This window comes from Pocillopora damicornis, chromosome 11 (assembly GCF_964200805.1).
Source record: "Pocillopora damicornis chromosome 11, jaPocDami1.2, whole genome shotgun sequence".
NCBI lineage: Eukaryota > Metazoa > Cnidaria > Anthozoa > Scleractinia > Pocilloporidae > Pocillopora > Pocillopora damicornis.
This window is the reverse complement of record NC_142680.1, coordinates 22,613,229-22,634,442: the sequence shown is the minus strand read 5'-3', so window position 1 is coordinate 22,634,442 and position 21,214 is coordinate 22,613,229. Positions and strand designations below refer to the sequence as shown.

Here is a 21,214-nt window from a genome sequence, read left to right as displayed (position 1 = left end):
ACTTAACAATGGGACTCCCTTTACACCGTGGAAAATATGGAAAACCAACCAAGTCGAGGACATCAAATTGTTTTGTAATGCTTCCGTGCGTTCCAGGAGAAACGTTGCGCAACAGTCGCAGCTCTGTTTCTAGAAAAGCCCCGTGACCAAAAACAATGGCGCTCACCGCAATTCGCAACCTACAGATCACAACCCACCCGCTTTGCTCTTACTTTCGTTGTATTTTATTTTTGAGACAGTGAAGCGTTTGACAATTGTTGTTTTTAGTAACCCACCCCTTTGAGTGTCTTCATTTACATCTGTTCACGCGTAACTAGTTTGGTCCACCAGTGTTCAGTAAGAACAGGTAATTGAACACGTCGGTTTTGGCGCCAACTGGGACGCGGCTGCCACTTCGCATATTTCGTCGTATCCACTCTGAAGTTGCTAAGGCAACGTATTAGTCCAAGCTAACAGATCCTCGACTTCCTGGTCATGAGGTTCCAGGTCTCTCGCATTTGTTTCCGCCGGTGAAGGAGCATAGGTCTGAGTTCTGGATAAGGGAGTCTCAGTGCCGGAAAGACCTCCTGAGTGACCATAAATAAATAAAAAAAATAAATATATAACTCTTTGAATCCAAAGATTTAATTAAAATCAAATCAATTTCAAGAGAAACAAATCTCGATTCTCTGAGCCTGTTTACTGAATGATAGAAAAAATCTTACAGGGAGAATTTGTATGTAAATCATTTGTGGGAGAGTCCTTTGACGAACGATTTGTAAACCAACAGCTTAAATTCAATTATACACAGGCTAAAAATGCTACAATGTTCGTAAACTATCTCCAAGTTCTTCTTGTGTCTGTAACTTATGCCAATGTAGTTTGGGATAAAATCAGTTTTCATTTAAGACGGGTTTAGCTTTGAGCGTTCGTTGCATGGCAAACCAACTTCTAAAAACCGATAACACCTAACCTGCATATGAGACAAAAAAGAGGACCTTGAAGCTAATGAAGTCTGCATTTCCCTGCACTGTACTTTGTGTTACAGTATCGGTGCTGAGTACAATGTAGCTTATTTACTGTTTCAAACAAATATGCTCTTCAACGCCGAAGTTGTTACTAAACCATTCTGTAGTCGGTTTGCCTGTAGACGAACTTGAAAACTTAAGGCTTTCCTCGCCAAAAACATCATTTGCCGGAGCCCAGAAAGAATAAACGACTTTTCTCTCCTTTGCACACGTCATCCTCTCAGTTTGCCCCATTATACACGCCTATTGCCCTAACAAAAGCTGTTTTCCGGCCCACATTCTTTTCCCTCCCAGTACTTAATTTTCCGTGACGACGTAATGAGTGTAAAGAAAAATCCTTAACACGAAAAACACTGGCACAAACCATACCTTGCTGTTTAGGAAGGTAAATCTGTTTTAGCAACTGAATCCTAGTGGTCTTCAGTTCCGTTAAGTCCCGACCATCTCGCCCAGTATCAAAGTTTCCGTACATTATGGCGTTATGCTCTGTCAATTGTTTGTGAATCTCCTCGTGTAATTCCTGTTGCGGCAGTCCAAAGTGTGTGGCTTGCAGATTGGAATCGGCTTTAAGAACCTCACTTAGCGGATTATTTGAACTCAAAACTGGTTTAGTTGTAGCTATTCCACTCCACATTGCATGATAGTCATCAAACGAAACTTTTCCGATTTTCGAGCTCTTTTTTCTCTCGTCAGGAGTTCTCGCGGGTGGCTCGGGATCTTTACGGGACATTCGAGTCAGGTCGACTTCCTCGGCCGTGTGAGGTTTGAGGCCAGCTGAATTAAAAATGTGCATACGTGAAAGATCAATTTTACATAGTCTCTATGACTAGCCGCTGCTCAAGAACTAGGAGCCTGCGTTTGAGTAGAATCGAGGGCTCGTTAACAGCGCGGCCTAAATGAAGCTTTTATAATCACCTGGAATTCTTTTCTTTTTGAAAAACAAGTATGTCGTGCCACGTTTTCAGTGGACCATGCGCTGCAAGACGAGAAACGTTACAATGCTGCAACAATCTTTTGCGCACTGCAACACGCATAGTGTCTTCTGAGATCTCTCACTCACTTCTGCTAATATTTGCCTACTCCTCTCCCCCTCCCTATTCTCCTCTCTCCTCCCACCCCTCCCTTAAATGTACAATTCTCCTGGAGTTCACATGAATTTCTTTGAATAAATCTGTAGCAAAATAGCATTTTCCTTTGCCATTTTATCGAGATAATGCATTTCTCATTAAAGGATTTCCTATTTATTATGAGATTGGATGCAATTTGAGATATTCTGCAAAACTGCATGAGTCTATGAAAGCAGAAGCATGCCAGCTTTTGTAAAGATATTTTCACCTTCAACTCTCTTACTGGCAAGAACACAGTCAAGCACAGTCTGTCTGAAACCACTAGGTGAGGAAGCAAAAATTCTGGCAGCACTAGGATTTACAGCATCCTCAAGAACTGGATTTGGTAGCAGCATCTGTGAAATTTGACAAGAAATTGAAAGAGGTGATTTAATCTTTGGTTGTACAGTCAAAAATCTTAACCCTTTAACTCCCAAGATCTGGTTGTTAATTCTCCCCTCTGGCTGCAACACATTTCCTTGTCAATAAGTTATGAGAATTTGGTGTTAGATCAAGATAACAACTTCTACCTGATACATTTGAGTATTCTCATTACCTGTTTGCTGGATAGTCAACGGATATTGTAGGGAGAAGTGACTTGTTAATCACTTCTGGGAGTTAAAGGATTAAGGTCTCCATCCATCAAGAGTTCAGTACCAATAACTCTTCAACTCTTATTAATTATTCGATGAAAGTTAAATGTCATGCCTGAGAACTAAACACAATGCCCAAACCAGATGCAAGCTGGGAACTCTCGACCTGAAAGCCCAGCATGTCAAATGAGAGGCCACAGCATCTTGCAATATGAGTTTGTTAGAATAAACACAAATTAGCAAATACTACATGTACCAGTAGGTATTTAACTAGAACTACATGTACCAGTAGGTATTTAACTAGAACTACATGTACAGACATTATATTACTGCATTTTATTTGTGTTTTGTTTACCTGGATACTAAGTAGCATATAAGAAATTGAATAAAACTCTTCCCAGCAATTCAAATCATCAAGAAAGTCTGCACATACTTGACCTGTGTCTGCATCAACTAAAAAAGCAACAATGGCAAGAGACAGTTAAAATCTGAAGATTTTCTTTACTATAAGGATGCAAATTTAATTTTTCGATCATTACGAATAGCTTTATACTGCTTGTAAACTTTTATGGAATGATGGTCTTGGTAAGAATTGGAAGGAGGAACCCAGAATATATTGCAAATAGAATAAGGAAGATGATAAGTTTTAAGCCTGGTAAAGAAATAAAGAAAGATGTTTTTCGTCTTGTCACAAGCGTGGCACAAAGAAAATGTGTCCAGCATTAACTGCTAGGATCAGCAACATTGCCAATCCTAGCAGTATACAGGACAAGTGTTGTACATGAACGTATATGACTTCACAAATTATGGGCCTTGCTCACCATAGAGTCTCTGTGGATCAGATAGTGGAAGAGCATCAGATTGTGAAATCTGAAGGTCTGAGGTTTGATTCCTCAAGGGGACTCGGAATTTTTTCTTTGTTTCGCACTTGTGACTAGTCAAAAATACATTTTTCTCCACAATATACTCCTTGCATAAAAATCTACATACAGACTAAGAGAAACAAGTTTTGAAGGGGAGGGGAAGTGTGACATAAAGTTTAGTTGATTGTGGTTAATCATGACAGGCTTGAAACACTTCCTCAAGCAGCACCTGCTCAAGAGAACTTTGACAGTGTAAAAAAGCTCTCATTGCATTTGTCACATTCAAACTCTTCTAAAGTGGTACTCTGAGGTTACTTTCAAGGAGCCATAAGGTCTCTTTTTTTAAGTTGGGAAAGGGGGAGGGTGCAAGCCTTTTTAATTAATTACCCTACTCCTTTGGCCCTAATAAAAAATTTGACATTACTGCATCTGAGAGAAGCAAACATAATTTATTACAAACTCTCTATTTGGGGAACACAGTAACTTCCAGGGCAATCCAAAACATTACATGCAAAAAATCATTCCGACCCTACAACCCTTACAACATATTAATCTCACCATTTGGATGGAAGGGTATTGTGTGAAAGAAAATCTTCGGTGGTCTGCCATTGTAGCACTCATCAAACTGAAGATACAACTTGAAGACACCACCTGAAAAAAAAGATAGAAAAACAATTATTTTTAATTAACTTCAAAGATAAGATAGGTGATTCTCCTTTCTAACTTTTATAGACCTCCTTATGAGCTAGTTATGAGAATTTGGTACTATATCAAAGTAAGATGTGTATCTGTATTCTCACCCCTTGTTTTATTGAATAATGTTTTGAATTTGTGAGGAAAAGTTAGAAGTTTAAGGGTGAAGACAGTCACAGGGTTAACAAAATGAAGATCAAAATCATTCAACATTTTTTTTAAGGAAGATATTTTGCCGTATGACTTATAGACAGTCTTTGGCAGAGGAAAGCAAAAAAACAACAGTGATTTGTGTACCTTCCCACATTGTGTCTTTAGGGCCTTTTAGGGTACCTTCCCAGGTAAACATGTCCACATCCTCATTCAGTGGGTTGGCCTTTATACCCTAAACAAAGAGAAATATATAAACCCTGGAATATTATGACTCAGTGGTGGGTGGTGAATTCAAGAGAGGGTCTTCCTCCCTCTGAATCAAAGTTTATCCTACCCATCCACAATAAAAAAAGTTTTGGATCTGCCCTTGCGACTCCCAATCAAACCATGATATATCACACACATACTTCTGGTTTCAAGCTTTAGATGTACATTCATAATGGTAATTGGACTGAGCGGAGTCCAATTCAGTCATGCAAGTGATGGCAAAATCAGACAACCAAGAAGCAGGAGTCCAATTTATTAACCATGGGTATGATAACTGTTGAATTGGATGACACAAAGTCCTGTCACTAATTAATCATAACCATTACAATGTTAAAAAAAATTACATCTAGTACAAATATATCCAATGGAGACAATGTTTTGGATAAATTATTCCTCCAGTTTGGAAAATCCCCATTTTTTTCTAAGATATGTGGTTTTTGCTATGGTTATTGAGATCAATTCTGTGACTGGTGGATTTGGCTGAGAGGACATAGCATGATTTGCTGCTTCAACTGTCTGATTGCCGGTGTTTGATTACAACCAACTGTCCAATTACACTGTTTGATTACCACTGTACGGAATGATTAGTGAAAAATAAAACACTCAATGCACTAATCACATTTGAGGAATTGAAATGGTTACAATTAATAATGGTAATAGGACTGAGTGGAGTCCAATTTGGTCCATAATCATATGAGTGATTGACAAAATCAGATGACTGCGAAGCAGGAGTCAGTTTGTTAGTCACAAGTATGATTACAGACAGAATTAGGTCTAAGTCCTGTACTTTTACCAATTAATCAAAACTGTGACAAAACTTAAAGAAAGAAACTGGACATCAGTTAACATTTTCATAAAAAAGCAACAGTTAACCTAGCGAAATGTGAGACAACAGCACATGTGATGCGTTACAATGGCATGATGTGTTAACTGTCTCTTTAACTGTTCTATTACACTATCCAATTACAACTATGATGCGTACACTGTCCTATTAGTGCTCAAATCAGGCTGGTGATAACCAATCACGTTCAAGAATTTTGTTTTAGTTTTGATTAATTCATGAACAGTAAAAACTCCAAGTCCCAAAGTGCTGACTTTCATAAATCCAGCCACTAAATAGATGATCAGGTCCACTTCATCGGCAAACTCAAATTTTAAGAACGAGGGAGTAATAATAAAACTAGTAGTATTTACTTAGGTGAAAACAGAAACCTTAAATTCTTTTGTTAACAGTGACTAGTATCCCTCGTTTCGTGGACCAATTAACATTGTACATGAGTGTACTACATCGAATTCTTACCTCTAGACTCGTGACACATCATTTGAAGGAAGTAAGACATATAAATGTGAACAACAACACTATACGATCGCAATGAACACAAATAAACTTCAAATGAGCACAATACATACTAAATTTACAACGCTCACTGCATAATGTTAGAAGGTACACGTGTGATTATTGGAACTTACCCAAGGAAGTTCCTCCTTTTGCAATTTAAACCACTCTTTCTCGAGTAACATGTGCGCCCTTGAATGCATTCTTCCACTATTTTGGAGCACGCACAATTTCGGCTCTCTAGAGGCAAGTTACTTAAAAAACGAAAGAGCAATTACAGCAATCTCTCCGACAAACACCTCACTCTGTCCATGAAAACTTCCTCACTAAATTTAATCATAATTTACATCGCTGCTGCAGCCGATTTGATGCGCTCTACAGGGGTACCAGTATTCAAAATCGAAGGAAGATGAAACCTTCTCCTGTATCGTCCGCCATATTGTAACAATTATTCTTCGGCGTGGTTGCATAGCAACAACAATAAATAAGATTTAGAGCCCAGTTTCCCAGTTTTCGATCATGCCCTCGCGATCATCGAAATTTACAATTTTTTTTTCTTGTTATCAGTTACCATTATTATTAATGTTATCACATCATTTATATCTTAGTTCTTAGTCTATATCGGGTATGATTATAGCTCTATCCCATCCCAAAGAACAGTTTTGATCTTTTGAACTGTTCGCAGATAATTTTCAAATTGAAATTTTATGCAACGGAAAATCTCGATCAACCTTTTGTTTTTCAAGACCCAAATAAACTCTGAATTTATTATGCGCATTTGAAGTCTAGTGCGTTAGCTCCATCGGGAAGCTCCGTATCTGGAGTCGACAGCCCGAGCGATACGCAATGAATGTGTTTGTTAGGGCGGCATTTGTAGATCAGCTATGTGATCAAGCGAAGTTTCTTGTACGACGGATCTTCTTCTCAAGGAAACTGTGGAGTAAAAATTTTCGTGGCGCTAAAATTTTCCAAAGTCGAACTTTTTTTCGCTTTTGGAGGCTTTTATAACTAATCTAGTAGGCACGCTGATGCGTTATGCAAATCTGCTTTAGTTTAGCAGCTCAAGAAGCTCTTATGCAAACAATAACCTGTCTCGTCCTTTCTATCAACCAATGGCCGCCTATCTATATTGACATAAGAGCGAATATTTATTCAAATCGTTGAATTCAATATTATGCCCTAGAAACGGCTTATAAACAGAAACCACGGTAAAAAGAGTTGAGAGGAGCTGAAGCAGGAAAGTGTTTTGAAAATAAAATGTCGTCAGATGAAGAAAGCGTTGAGGACGAAGGAGTCCCCTATTTAGGAGAATATGAAGGTGATCGAAATGAAGAAGAAGAAAGACATGGAAAAGGAAAAGCTAAGCTGCCTAATGGCGATGTATATGAAGGCGAATATTCACATGGCAAGAGACACGGCCAGGGAACATACAAGTGAGATCTTTTTTGTTATTATTCGATTGAAAAACAGTAAGTTATAGAGACAACTTTAGTCGGAAAATGATAATCTGGGTGACCTTTGAAAATTGAAAGCCGCAATGAGATTCTTCTGCAATGTCTTCTCTCCTTGATAAAATTCATTTCACGTTTAGATGCCGTTTAAGCGCTTAATTCTAACTAGGTAATTCTTCTTGCCGATTCTAGATTTCAAAACGGAGCAAGATATACTGGAAGCTACATGAACGGTATAAAACACGGCGAAGGAACATTCCTGTATCCTGATGGCTCCAAATATGAAGGGTACTGGCTTAACGATGTCCGTCACGGCCGCGGGAAATACACCTACCCGAACGGGGACATTTACGAGGGGGAGTGGGCCGACAACCAGCGTCACGGTCAAGGGGAGTACACGTACCTGGAGACCGGGTCTAAATACCGGGGGATGTGGGTCCATGGGAAAATGGACGAAGTCGGGGAATTGATTCATGCTAACCATCGGTATTCCGGGGGATTTTTGCAGGATAAGCCCAGCGGAAAAGGTAAATACGTGTTTGATCACGGCTGCGAGATGCGGGGGAGATATGAACTGGTTGAAGTTGTTCTTGAGCCTGACAATGAGGAAGAGGAAGCCATCACTGTTGTTGAACCAAAGTGGAAGATAGAGGAACTTGTACCACTGGATTGAAAATTAAGCGCAGGTTTTAGTTGATCTACATTAAATTGCGAGAAAGCGTTTTAACATTTCTTGATTTGCCATAAAATAGATGGTGTCGGATCAAAAAAGTCTCAGGCTGGATTCTGTGTTTTCTTTCTTTATTTATATTTTTTTAAGTGAACCAACGTAAAGGCTAAAAGAGCTGAATAAAACCAAACGCTTAGAGTCCTGGATGTACATAAATACCTACTCTATAATGAGACAAATATAGTACTACACGAAAATACTGCTCAGTGGTTTCATTTTAGGGTTCACCCACCAGAGTCTCATCCACAGACCAAAACTTCCTATCGATAGGCTCGGGTCTCCCGATTCGTTACGCGGCAGACCCAGACCTCTCTCGCTTTTTCATCGCGCCGCTACTATAGGAGGGTGTGAATGGGGTTAACCGACTAGCGACAAAGGGCGTAAAAAATTACTGACTACCGACGAAACGGGGAAAAATTACCGACTAGCGACAAATAAATTCTAACCGACAACCGACATGGTCAGACGTGATAGGGATGTTTGTATTCAGAAAGAACAGCATTTTGATGATTTCTAGCTCAGAAAATCCTTCTTCACCCGATGTAACCACATTAATTCCAAATTTAGCCGAATTATAGAATTTCTTGTCTTCAAATTACTTTAAATCCACGGGATCCTTCTTTTCGCTGAGCAGCGTGGGCTCATTTCTAGAACAGCGGCTCGTAATCGGGCTGACAAGACGCCCTGCTGTCTCATTTCAAGAACAGCGGATCACAGTCGAGCCGACCAGACGCCCTGCTGTTGTCTTTTTATTGCTCGTTGTTTGTTCATGCGGTCGGGTCATGACTGGGATTGCTAAAGTCATCGTGAGTTTTTTTCGAAAAGGTGAAGAAGTCGCCATCGAACGTCATCGAAGCAGGGTCCCAGTAGACAAAGAAGCTCATAGAGGAGTATCTGAACTAAAAAAACATCTTACGGAGTTTTTAGGACTAAAGGAGCAGGCACATCAATATGGAATTGGCGGATTTTCGTTAAAGTTATTTCGCCTGGCGAAATCGCCTGCGGGCAAATGCGAAAATTTTGCAATTGTGACGGATGGGCAATGGCAGCTTGAACTTCCAAATTTAATATCGGATGAAAGTAGCAGTGAGCTCAACGGTAAGTGTGGAGCGCGTGCAGCGGAGTTTGATGAATCACTTTAGTTCTGTAGTTAAATATTAAGCTCAAATGTTAACGTGGTTAAACTCTGGTTCCACCGTTTTTTGTTTGTTGTTTTGTGGAGCGGAATGTTTTTTTTTTCTTTTTCACCGTCCATTTGAATGCGAAAATTGAGAAGAAAAATCTCTACAAAGAAGTAGCGAGTAAATCAGTTTATAAGCTTCTTTCTGATTAATTGGTGAATGAACAACAGTGTAGCTTAACATATTAAAGACCCCGTCTATTTATACACGCCCTTGAATTTATTCGTTTCTGAAAACCAGACGTTCAAATAATATTCAATTCTCTCCTCGAGGGAAGCTACGCACGAGAGATTTCGCTCGATGTGCACGTTTTATACATCTTGACGAGCATTTGCTGATAAGAACTGTGTAAGTTTCCCAAAAGCCTACTAAAGAGAAAACTTAAAACACACGGTATTTAATATTTTAGTACACATTATCCAAGAGGTCACAAACTGGACCGGAAAGCCAGTAGTGTTGCTGAAGGCGCCGGCTACATCTGATAAAAGCAAGCAGAAGTCAATGAACGACACTGAGAAGAAAGGTGACGAGTCAAAAGTGAGAAGGAAACGGAAATCACGAGAAGAAGCAAAAGAAGATGAAAATCTGGCAAAGAGGATCATGACTGAAGGAGGTGACATCGAGAGAAACGAAAGGCAACAAGGAGACCTTCAAAAGTTTCAGGACGGTAGGGCTGAATTAGCACTTGTAGTTCGTTTACCTGATTTTCAAAAGTCATAAATTTCGCTACTTTGGAAATTCTACGGTATTCCTTGTTTATAAACACTGCCTTGTTTATACAACGAAAAACGCTCACTTGGTGCGTTCGCTATGTAAAGATAGTTTCTTTTAAATTCCGGCTAAAAACTGTATTATTATCACTTTGATGGGCATTGTGGCGCATTTTGCGTGCCAAAATAAAGAATTTGCCGGGCTAAAATGTATTTTTAAAAATAAACCAAGACAACCAATGTTCGTGCCGTCTTCTTGTAGCGTTGGTAAAAGAAACCGTGGAGCTATTTTTAAAGCCCAAATCATGGCTGAAAACACAGAAAACAACAAAAAATTTGCAAATTCTCAATCTTCTCAGGTAGGGAAGAAGATCTTAAAAGATCTGAAAGTATTACACTTCGTCTAGAGTTTAAAGTCTTAAAACTGGGCAAATTGCATAATAAATGTGAATAATTAACGTGTATTTTTAATTATTAACTGAGATTTACCGACAACCGACAAAGGTCAAAAATCTTAACCGACAACCGACAAAGTAATGAAATTTTAACCGACAACCGACATTTTGACCCCCCCATTCAGACCCTCCTATAGCGCTGTTTGCTGTTTTACCAACAGAACGCCTAGCACAGCTAACGTCTGTCAGCCAATAATTTTTTACTTTCCGATTGGCAATACTTCCATGAATTTTGCTGTCGAAGAGCTTAGAATCGCCATAGAATGTCCAGGCGAGAAAGCTCACAGTACGATTAAGGCTGAACGTGTCTGCTGCGGCGTACTTTTGTAGGCAAATTTTGCTCGCAAAGTAATCAACCAGAAATCGACAGCCCCGCAAAGACTTTTGATTCAATGTATATTGTAATTTTGCAAAAATATCGGCCTTTTAGACACAATAGGTTTTTAAGCTTTCTTGTTATGAAAATCGAAAGTCTTCCATACAAGAACGAATAGAACCCATTTGAAAGGCAACTATCCCTTGAGTGCCGTTTAATGATCTCAAAAGAGACAACAAAGAAACTGGATGAATAGGGTTTATCTTCTTGAGGTTGGTTACAAAAGAAAATAGAGTTCCAAAAACATCTCTTTTTTTGTGGACTTCATGTGCATCGTTTGACGCAATAGCGTTTAGCTGCCTATATAATTTTGTAATCCACTTTGGCCAGTCACTTTCGACTGGGACAGGAGCTTTTTTTTGTTGTACTTTTGAACGATGCAGATCATAGTGAATCAAATCGTATCCTAAGCACCATGAAACACTTACATATTTGATGGTTCGTCCTTCATCCCGTTTGTTTATACCGACCTTAAGCATAAAAACAAGAACTATATGTATATTGGCTGGTCATTGGGAACGATCTCTCAGAATTTGCATAACAGGTCATGTGGAATCCCGCCCGGATATATTACGCAATTGTTCATGTTAAATTAACGCTGGAACCGAGCTTTGCAGCATTTTCAGTTCTTGCGCTCAAATAAATGGATGTAAGGTTTCCAGTCGAAGTCGAGAGAGGAGACATGAACTGAATCGTCAAGGGCTACAAAGCATATCAATGGTAAGATCAACATGAACTTCACCAGCGTTTATAAGCCTGTTTTGTGTACGTTGTTATTTATTTGAGCGATTAATTTTTCGAATTTGGAAGAGAAGCACGAGGCAGTTACTGTTTGCGCGGGATTTCGAAGAGGATCTAAATACATGTCCGTTTTCAGATATTTCTATTTAAACACAGTTTATCCTCCTTTATTTAATATTGTAGGAAGTACAGCTCTCGTGTTGGTCAAGAACGGAACGAGTCAACCTTCGGAAAGAGAGTGGCGCTGCAAATCAGTTTCAAGACCTTTTTTTCATTTTGCGGTTGTTGCAGAGTACAGACAAACATTTCTGCCCGAATTTAAGGTCCTCGAATCTTCAAAAACATCAGAAAAACTGAACAATGACTAATCATTGGATTGGATTCGCAAGGATCCGCAAAGGTAAGCGGGATGTTGATTATTTTTCATTTACTATCCGTTCAACGGACAGACACACAGGGCTTGCACTGTAAGTATCCCTGAGAGCCCCATACAATTCCTTGTTGTATGGAGCTTTTTTAGCGTTAGTCGAGGCGTGGCGGGTGTTGTCACGTACGATCCTTCCGACGTTTTTTTCCCGACACTATTCTGACAGAAGAAAGTCACATAATGAAAGCAAACCAGAAAAGATTGAGGAGCAACTCGAGCTTTCACATATCATCAAGTTCATTAAAATGAGCATTGAATTTCCTTCACATCAACAAGCCTTTGTTTACACCGATCACGAGCTCATTTGTGTTTCGGAAATAGATCAATTAGCTATATAATGATGGCGGAATTTAAGAAGGATTTTGAAGATGAAGAAGAACGAAAAGGGCGAGTTATTAAATCACGAAAAAACACTCCAGAAGAAAGAAACAGACAGAGAAAAGAATGGAGAAAGAGGAAACAAGGGAAGCAAATGCCGAATTCAACGAATAAAAATGTTGAACTTCAATCACTCAACCGCGAAGCGAATGACTTGGTGCCTTGTACTTCTGAGGCTAAGGGAAAGAAGCCGCGTCCTTCGGACCAACATTTTGAGCCACAAAATGTCAAGAAACCCCGTCTCCTCGCGCTTAAACCAGGCAGTGAAGAGAAGAAAGAGGCCTTGGGTGGTTGCTCAAGAGCTGCTAAGATAATTCAAATGGCTGTTGGTGCCGACACGGTTGTCTCGCAGAAACCTCGTGGGAAACGTCATCAAACCTTTTTAATTGGAAAAAAACCACAGCGAGCAATGGGTCCAGATTTGAACCCAAATAACTTAGGCCAGAAAACATTGAATACTTGTCTTAAAAATCCAGGTGGCAGTGGAAGCTTTGGACAATGTTTTCTCGGGCGCTATCTAGGCATCGACGTTATTGCCAAGCAAATGACTCACAACGAAACGTCAGAGGATGAAAAACGAGCAAGAAGAGATTTACTTCACGAAGCAAAGGTCGTCTCTGCTTTGGGGGACTATCCACATCTACCCATGTAAGTAAGTAAGTTTATTAAATCTCCACTCAGTGGCTCTTCCGATTTAATTTACAATAATTGGAAATCGAATAAAACTACCTATAAAAGTTACAATAATATCATGATAAAGAAACAAATATAAATAAATAACTAACATATTCTTAAAATTCTATACCTAAAAAAGATTCCTACGGGCTGTCATATATATCGCGCTTTACTGCACGCTTGAAAACTGAGAGTGTTGCGCTATTTTTCGTGTCTTCACTTATAAGAGAATTCCAGGCAGTGATTGCTCTATAACTAAAAGACCTCTGTGCTGTGGCTGTCCTACAAAAGGGTACAACTAAGTTGTCTCTAGATCTAGTATTGTAGCTGTGGATAGCTGATCTTTTGTTGACGTAACACTCTAAATATGGTGGTGCAAGGCCATTGACTATTTTGTATAGCATCGTAACATCACGCACTAATAACTGGTTCTTAATAGAAGGCCAACACAGTGCCCGCAGCACTGGTGAGATGTGATCAAACTTCTTGCTGTGTGTCAACACACGGGCAGCAAAGTTTTGTACAAGTTGCAATTTGTTTATGTTGTGCGCAAACGTTCCAGACCAAACTGTCGAGCAATGAAAGAGTTTACAAAAAACTAGACAATTCAGAATGGTGGTAAGTTCTGATTTGGAAAACAAGTGCCTAGCTCTGCTTATCTGGCATAGGGTAGAAACAAGAGACGATATCAGGGTGTTAACGTGTTCATTAAAAGTAAGGTTCGAGTCCAATATTATACCCAGGTCTTTGACTGAGGACACAGGAATTAAGTGTTGCCCAAGAAAGGGGACTCTGATATCAGGAACCCCACTTAAAAGCTGTTTCGTTCCAAAAAGAATAAGTTTAGTTTTGTCTGGATTAATGAGCAACTTATTTGTACAGCACCAGGAGGCAATAAGTCGGAGATCTTCCGAGACTTTTGCAAGGCAGGAGTCAATATTATTCGATGAACACGAAAGATAAACCTTTGTGTCATCAACATATGACTCTACGCTTGAAAACTTAACAACGGACGGTAGGTCGTTCATGTAAAGGCTGAACATAAGAGGCCCTAGAATGGACCCCTGTGGCACGCCATGTGTGACAGTTAACTCTCTAGAGCGAGATGTACCGAGTCGTGTTGACTGCATTCGGTTTGTAAGATAGCTCTCAAACCACTTTGACGCTTCATTTGACGCACCGAGCCCTTTCAGCTTGGTGAGGAGAGTTCTATGACATATGCTGTCAAAAGCCTTGCTCAAGTCGATTAGAACCATAGCCGTGATTTCCTTTTTATCCATCGCTTTATATATATGACCGGTGACAAGCAAACTCAGTGTTTCAGTAGAATGGTGTTTACGGTTTCCGCTTTGATGACAGGTGAGGTTGCCTTGTTGAGTCAAATAATCAGTGAACTGATTCAGGGCAATCTTTTTTGTCACTTTAGAAAGTAAAGGCAATAATGAAATAGGGCGATTGTTACTAGGAATCTCGTGATCACCATCTTTAAGATGTGGCACTACTACCGACTTCTTCCAGGCCTTAGGGACAACAGAGTTGTTAAAAGAAGAGTTTATCAATGCAGTTAGAGTTGGTAATATATACGGTAAACAGTCCTTGATCACAAACACTGGAATTCTGTCATAGCCTGGAGCTTTTTTAGAAGGCATAGCCATAATCACTTTTCACACATCTTCACTGGTTATTGCTTTGAAGTCAAACAGTTCATCACAATGAGTTGAACCGAGATAAACAGGAGTAGTTGGTAGGCCGTGAAGGCGAGCGAGCTCCGCAGAGTCATCGGCGGCCTTCTGTCCCACAGATATAAAGAAGCGATTGAATTCATTATCCATGATTTTTGGTGTTGTTACAAAGGCCTCACCATTATGCCTTGTGACTCAATTTCATGGTATTCAGCAAGAAAGTGTAACTCTCCATCAAGCGGCCGATAGCAACGCAGTTACTAAAGCAAACTGTATTTCTATATTTAAAAAGATATGCAGTGCTTTAGACCATGTGCACTGTAAAGGGTACCTTCATAACGACATCAAAGGAAACAATGTTGTACTAGAACGTGATTGTTTTATTCCGCCACGTTATTGAAAGAAGGACATTTTCTGTCTTTTAAAAATTGCTCATTTAAATAAATATTAGACCCTGTGAGCAGGGTAACTGGGATACCTGGATGGTACTGGATCCTTGGAATCAAGTGTAGTGATACTACGGGTGTCAGACTATTATACTGAAACAGTGAGCTCAAGTCTGGCTAAGGGCATACACTTCTTTCAAAACATAGGCATGCTATGCATGCAAGAGTTATATTTTGTAGGGTGGGTGGATTACTTGAAACATCATAAGTGGTCTACATTCTTACAAAAGGAAAGAAGAGTATTAACGCGGAAAAGAACGGAAATGTCGAATCACCTCACAAACAGTAGATTACGTGTGTTGTGCGAATAAATGTAACCAAAAATAACTGTATTAGTGCCACAGATATCTGTTAATACAAAATGCAGACAGCAGACGGCAGACCGGATACAAAATATAGCCCAGTTGTTCGGAAGCAGACCACCATCGTCACGATTTAAAGGAGCGTGGGCGGAGTTAATGTGCCAAGCCTCCAAACAAAGGCGCTGGTGGTAACGCCGATTGGTGGTGATAATTTTAGAATTATCCCACCCAATTGTATGGTTGGTTAGGCAAGTATGCTCCGATAAAGCTGAATTTTCCTTTTTGCAAAGAAAAACCGCTTTTTGGTGCTCTTTTAACCGTGTACCAAACTGGCGTTTGGTCTGTCCGATGTATTCGTTATCACAGTCATTGCAAGGAATAGAATAAATGGCGTCGGTTCGTTGTTCTTTCGTGACAGGATCCTTAGGTTTGGCGAAAATATGCCCCAAAGTCTGAAAAGGTTTTTGAGCAACTTTAACGTTGTGGCTATTCAAAATTCTCTTGATGGGTTCAGTAACACCCTGTATGTAAGGAATAACAGCAAAACCAGTCGCTGGTTCCCTTTCATCAAGAGCGTTACTATTTGTAACTGGTTTTTGGCAGTTACGGAGAAAAGTTTTTGTATAGCCATTTGCCTTTAGGACATTGGAAACATATTTCCTCTCCTCAGCCTTCGAATCGGGTGATGATGGTAGACAATCAGCCCTCCTAAGTAAAGTTTTGGCTACAGACTTTTTATGGCAAATAGGATGGTGAAAATCGAAAGCGAGGTATTTGTCGGTGTGGGTGGGTTTACGGTAGACACATGTCTCTAAATTACCCTGAACCCCTCTAGACACATTTAAATCAAGAAAGGGCAAATGTCTATCCTTTTCACGTTCAAGGGTGAATTGGATCGACGGCTCTACTGAATTCAAATGCGCTATAAGGCGCTCCGCTTCATTTCCGGATACCGCAGAAATAACATCATCGACATATCGTTTCCAGAAAAAGGGTTTAACCGGTGAAGTGGCTAAGGCCCTTTGTTCCACGTCTTCCATTACCATGTTAGCGATGACAGCAGAAACAGGCGAACCCATAGCTGTACCAAAAACTTGTTGATAGTATGTGCCGTTATATGTAAATTGCGTGGTTTTGAGGTAAAAAGACAGCAGATGAATAATATCCTCCACAGGCAAAGAAGTTCTTTGTCCTAGGGAAGCATCTTCTCTGAGTCTTTCCTCCGCAACCTTAACGGCAAGATCAACTGGGATTTTAGTGAAGAGCGAAACAACGTCGAAAGATACTAATTCTTCACAAGCGTCAAGAGTTTTATCTCTTATGAAATCCGTAAATTCGCAGGAATTTTTGACAGTGTAATCAGTATTCCCAACAACAGGCGACAAAATTCTCGCAAGATAACCAGAAATTGCATAAGTCGGAGAATTAGCAAAAGAGACAATGGGTCTCAAAGGAATTCCCGGTTTATGAATTTTAGGTAAGCCATAAAAACGTGGACATAAGCCGTCACTACTGTATAACATTTTGTACGTAGAGTCACTAATTCTGCCAGCTTTTTTCAAATCAAGCAACATTTTGTTTAACTTTCTTTGAGTTTTACTGGTAGGATCAGAGTTTAAGACAGCATACGTACTCTTATCATTGAGCAGAGACAAAGCTTTGTCGTGATATTGCTGTTTGTCCATAACCACAACACAATTACCCTTGTCAGCAGATAATACGAGCCTGTCCGGATCCTTTTTGAGAGTTATAAGCGCATTGAAAACATCCTTTTGAATGCTTTTGGGAGGAGGTTTAGCACGCCTGAGTACGCTACTTACTTCTGCTCTTACCAAATGCCTACGATCGTCGTCGAGTTGAGAGATACTCTCCTCAACAGCGGCGACAATTTCGGCGGTCGGTATTTTGCGAGGAGCAATAGCAAACTTTAGACCCTTCTCTAAACCACTCCGTTCCAGCGCGGATAATTCCTTGGAGGAAAGGTTCATGACCCATTTATCTTTCAGAGATGAGCCTGAATTAACAGGAGACCTCTTACTGAGCATGTGACGGAGTTTTCTCTCATGTTTCTCTCTCTCTGTTTGGTAAACGTCTGCAGTTCTTTCGAAATGCAAAATTCCTCGACCCAGGAAGTTTCGGAGTTGTTAATCAAAGCAGAGAGTTCACTGAGTGAACGAGAGAATAACGTACGTAACCGCAGTATGGAACTGTGACATTCATCTATTCGTAGCTTGTTAAAAGAAAAACCAGTACGGACCATGAGCTTGTATCCTTTAGCACTCCGTAAAGGAGGCCGAAATCTCAAACTCGATGGAAGCACATGGTTCTCTTTGCAACGGTGATTGAAATACAAATGACAGCGATACTTAGCAATGCGGACTCTGATGTTAGTGAGCCGGTTGACCCTTGTAACAACAGTTTGACCATACTTTTCTCGCAAATAAAATATATTAAAGTTCACACGGCAACCAGGTGGACAATCAGAAATAATTTGGAGTTACACTGGTTTGCAGATTTAATGAATGTAACCGAAGAAGTTACAATTCATAGACCCAACGTTTCGACACTCCTGTCTAGTGCCTTCATCAGGGGTGATCTAAACGCTGCAACAAGAGGTCCTTTTATATGATCACTAATTAGCGGCCTTTTTTCTGACGAGGTGTAAATAGGCGTCAGGAAGCAGACCGCCATTCGCACTGTTATCGTAGCTACGTTCCCTGGCATCAAGTGAATCCAACATCGCGTCTTTCTTCACAAGCAGTTTCCATTCATTAGAGTTTTGTTCTTCTGTCTCACGGTAGTAGTGTTGTTCAATAGATTATGAGGTTCTTTTACGGACAAAATATCGAACATGGATACATTAATGTTTTGTTCAATTACATTATTGTTATGCGTTATAATACAAGTCTTAAAATAAAATAAATCAATTTCATCCGGAATGCATCGATTTTGGATGTCAAACATCGATGTTGTGCAGCATACATCGCTTTCCTGACTCATTCACGCGTGACCTTATATAACTAAAAGATGTTCCATAAAACTAAAAGATGACGAAGCGGAAATAGAAATGACCGGAAGTCAGATTAAACAAGAAGCCCCGGAAACTAACACTTTCAAAATGGCGGAAATAGAGGCAGACGATCAGTGAAGTTTGAGAAGCACTATGCAAGGTGTACGGATTTGGCTGCCCAACATCGAAGGATTTTTACGTCTTTGGGTAGGCTACTGGAAAGTGCAGAAGGGCAAAGGAACACTGCGTCCTACGACTCGGCTGAATTTTTTAGTCGCCGTTTACGAGAAAACGAAAGAACTCTTGTCACTTTGACTCTAAGAATAGAAGAAGCCTTCCCAAAAGAAGTTGAGGTGATCTCTGATCTAAACGAACTTGTTTTTCTTATGAACGAACTTTCAAGGGACTTTGACAGAATTTTCGAGGACTCGGAACGTTCTACGTTTACTGCACCATCGTCCCTAAACGATCGTCCTTCAACTGTGGCTAGGAATGGTTTAGTTGGCAAACCAAGGCTACAGATCTTACAGCAACAGTTGCAAACTCTGCACAATGACGCCGGTTTTCGTTGGGCTGATATCGGAAGAATCAGAGTATTGCCTATGGCAAAATTGGTTTTGGCAAGATATAGACATGAAAGGATGATCCTTCCTTATCTTACTTTCAGTTAATAGTTGTGTTATTCTTGGGCCCCAAACCATTTTTATTCATAATTTTTCATAGGACATAAAAAAAAAAAACACATAGAATCATAATCACTAAGAGACTGAATAGGGGAGGGCGTAACTTGAGGTTTTAAAGAAAAAAATCTCTGTAATTGGTACAATTATCCATGACTTTACACATGTTTATGGGAATGTTTTGCTCCTTTATTGCTAGAAATTTCTGCTGCTCAATTTAATACATCTCTGTTAATTTCCTAAGCAGTGTCCAAGGAAAATATGCCAGTGGACCCTTCATATAAAACAATAAAATTTTAAAATCCGTTTGGGTTACTCAGGAAATGTTCCACGTTCAATTAGTTCCAGTTTCAAGTTACTCAGCATATTAACTATTTCGTTAACAGCTAACAAACTCAACACTAACATAAAAGAGCTTACAAGAGCTAATTTACAAGGGTATAAACTTCTCTGCAATAGCCATTATGCATGCAATGTAGCCACAGCTTTCCCTCATTTGTTATTTTTTTGAGTGATTGCAAATCAAGGCTATATCTCAGGTTTATAGTGTTAATACTATGAAGCATCTAATACAATATGCCACTATAACACCATGTATTTTTTTTTCCAGCTATTCAAAGTTTTACACCCCTAATTATAACTGATTATTGTTACTGTTTCCCATTCACATTGTCGTTAGTAATTTTATTCTTGGCATACTGACATGTATAATAGTAACCAATTTATACTAACTGTATTAAGAGTTCGTTCCAAGTACATGAAGTTAATACAGTAAATTATGAATAGCAGTTTAAATAAAAAGAAGCAATCTGCAATACCACTTTGTAGGCTATGATTCCATCATGATCACCAGTTTGGAAGGCTGCATCTCCAGCTTCTTGCAGTGACAATTCTTGGTTAAGTGTCAGAGTAGTAATTGTGTCAGGTACTGAAACTGCATAGTCACTCTATATGTCAGGTACAGGCCCTTCTTCATCAATCCCTTAATGATTGAATAAATTAACAGCCTTGCTGGCAGTCACATCTGTCACAGCCTTTTACCCAGAATTTCTGAAATGTAGCATTCCTTGTATCCAGAGCTGATTGGGAGAGAAATTGCATTATGTGCTTACAGGATGATTATTCCACTGACCGTTCAATTGGTTTATCACATTGTTAATCAGTGGAATGTAGACTAGATGAATACAAAACAGATGCACCTCATCTGTTGGATCTAAAATTCCTCTGTGCTCAAGAAAGAGGAAAATGTTCAAAAAGCGGCTCACAATAACCCAGTTGACATCACACAGGAGATGCTCTATTCTCTAGTTATGAACAGATTTTCCAGTGATGTGGCTATTTAAACTTCTTTCTTGAAGCATGAAGTGAGCAACTTCTATGTTTTCCATTCCAAGATCACTGCAAACTCTTGATGGTAAATTGTAGTGCTCAACAGCTGACTGGAAATACTGCAGTACAATTAAAGCCCTGTTACTGGTTGATGCCTAAAGGAATACTATAATTCTTGAAAAACCATCTAAACCACCATGAATGATAATTTTGTATGGCTGGATTAGTTTGTGGTTGCCATCAATGTGCCTTTTGGACACCATAAAGACAACAACAAGAGGCATTTTTGACCACCCATGAGTAACAGGCATCATAGTCAGGAATTTTGAGCATAATATCAGGGGAAGGTGGGGGCTGGGAAACTGGGTTAGGGTGATTAGTGAGGGGGCTAAATAGAACTGGGGGAAGTATCTCAAATCATGAGTTGAATTGGCATTAATGCTCATGCATAAAAATTATAGCCTGACCTCCCTTGTATCACAGATTTAAACCAGTGTTGCCCCTGTGTGGAGGGAACTCCCATATCAAAAGGAAAGGAGTGCTTGTCGCAAATTTTGAAAAGAACCCTTAAAAGGTACCAAGATCCTGTTTTAATAAGTGATGAGAATAAAGAAAAATATCTT

At 39.6% G+C, this 21,214-nt stretch overlaps 4 protein-coding genes and 1 pseudogene across 4 annotated transcripts in view; 3 read left to right on the top strand and 2 right to left on the bottom strand.

Moving 5' to 3' along the window:
• Window positions 1–201: 201 nt before the first annotated feature.
• Window positions 202–7,057, bottom strand: LOC113678366 (ubiquitin-conjugating enzyme E2 U). The gene is made up of 7 exons (XM_089187283.1): window positions 6,153–7,057; window positions 4,560–4,647; window positions 4,128–4,220; window positions 3,062–3,159; window positions 2,343–2,469; window positions 1,377–1,781; window positions 202–566 (listed from the first exon to the last, which is right to left on the bottom strand). The coding sequence occupies exons 1-7, from the start codon at window positions 6,219–6,221 to the stop codon at window positions 427–429; spliced, it is 1,020 nt and encodes a 339-aa protein (XP_089043409.1). The 5' UTR covers window positions 6,222–7,057; the 3' UTR covers window positions 202–426.
• Window positions 7,058–7,170: 113 nt separating this feature from the next.
• Window positions 7,171–8,396, top strand: LOC149038311 (radial spoke head 1 homolog). The gene is made up of 2 exons (XM_089187286.1): window positions 7,171–7,451; window positions 7,662–8,396. Exons 1-2 carry the CDS (start codon window positions 7,276–7,278, stop codon window positions 8,140–8,142), a joined length of 657 nt encoding a protein of 218 aa, XP_089043412.1. The 5' UTR covers window positions 7,171–7,275; the 3' UTR covers window positions 8,143–8,396.
• Window positions 8,397–8,817: 421 nt separating this feature from the next.
• LOC149038310 (uncharacterized) lies at window positions 8,818–10,213 on the top strand. Its single transcript, XM_089187289.1, has 2 exons — window positions 8,818–9,297; window positions 9,790–10,213. Exons 1-2 carry the CDS (start codon window positions 8,982–8,984, stop codon window positions 10,098–10,100), a joined length of 627 nt encoding a protein of 208 aa, XP_089043415.1. The 5' UTR covers window positions 8,818–8,981; the 3' UTR covers window positions 10,101–10,213.
• A 2,216-nt stretch (window positions 10,214–12,429) lies between these two features.
• LOC149038309 (uncharacterized) lies at window positions 12,430–15,224 on the top strand (annotated as a pseudogene).
• Window positions 15,225–19,429: 4,205 nt separating this feature from the next.
• Window positions 19,430–21,214, bottom strand: part of LOC149038308 (uncharacterized) — a 3,899-nt gene continuing 2,114 nt past the window's right edge. The window contains exon 6 of the mRNA XM_089187282.1: window positions 19,430–20,710. The gene's annotated coding sequence lies outside the window, so the exon portion shown is untranslated. The remainder of the gene's footprint in view (window positions 20,711–21,214) is intronic.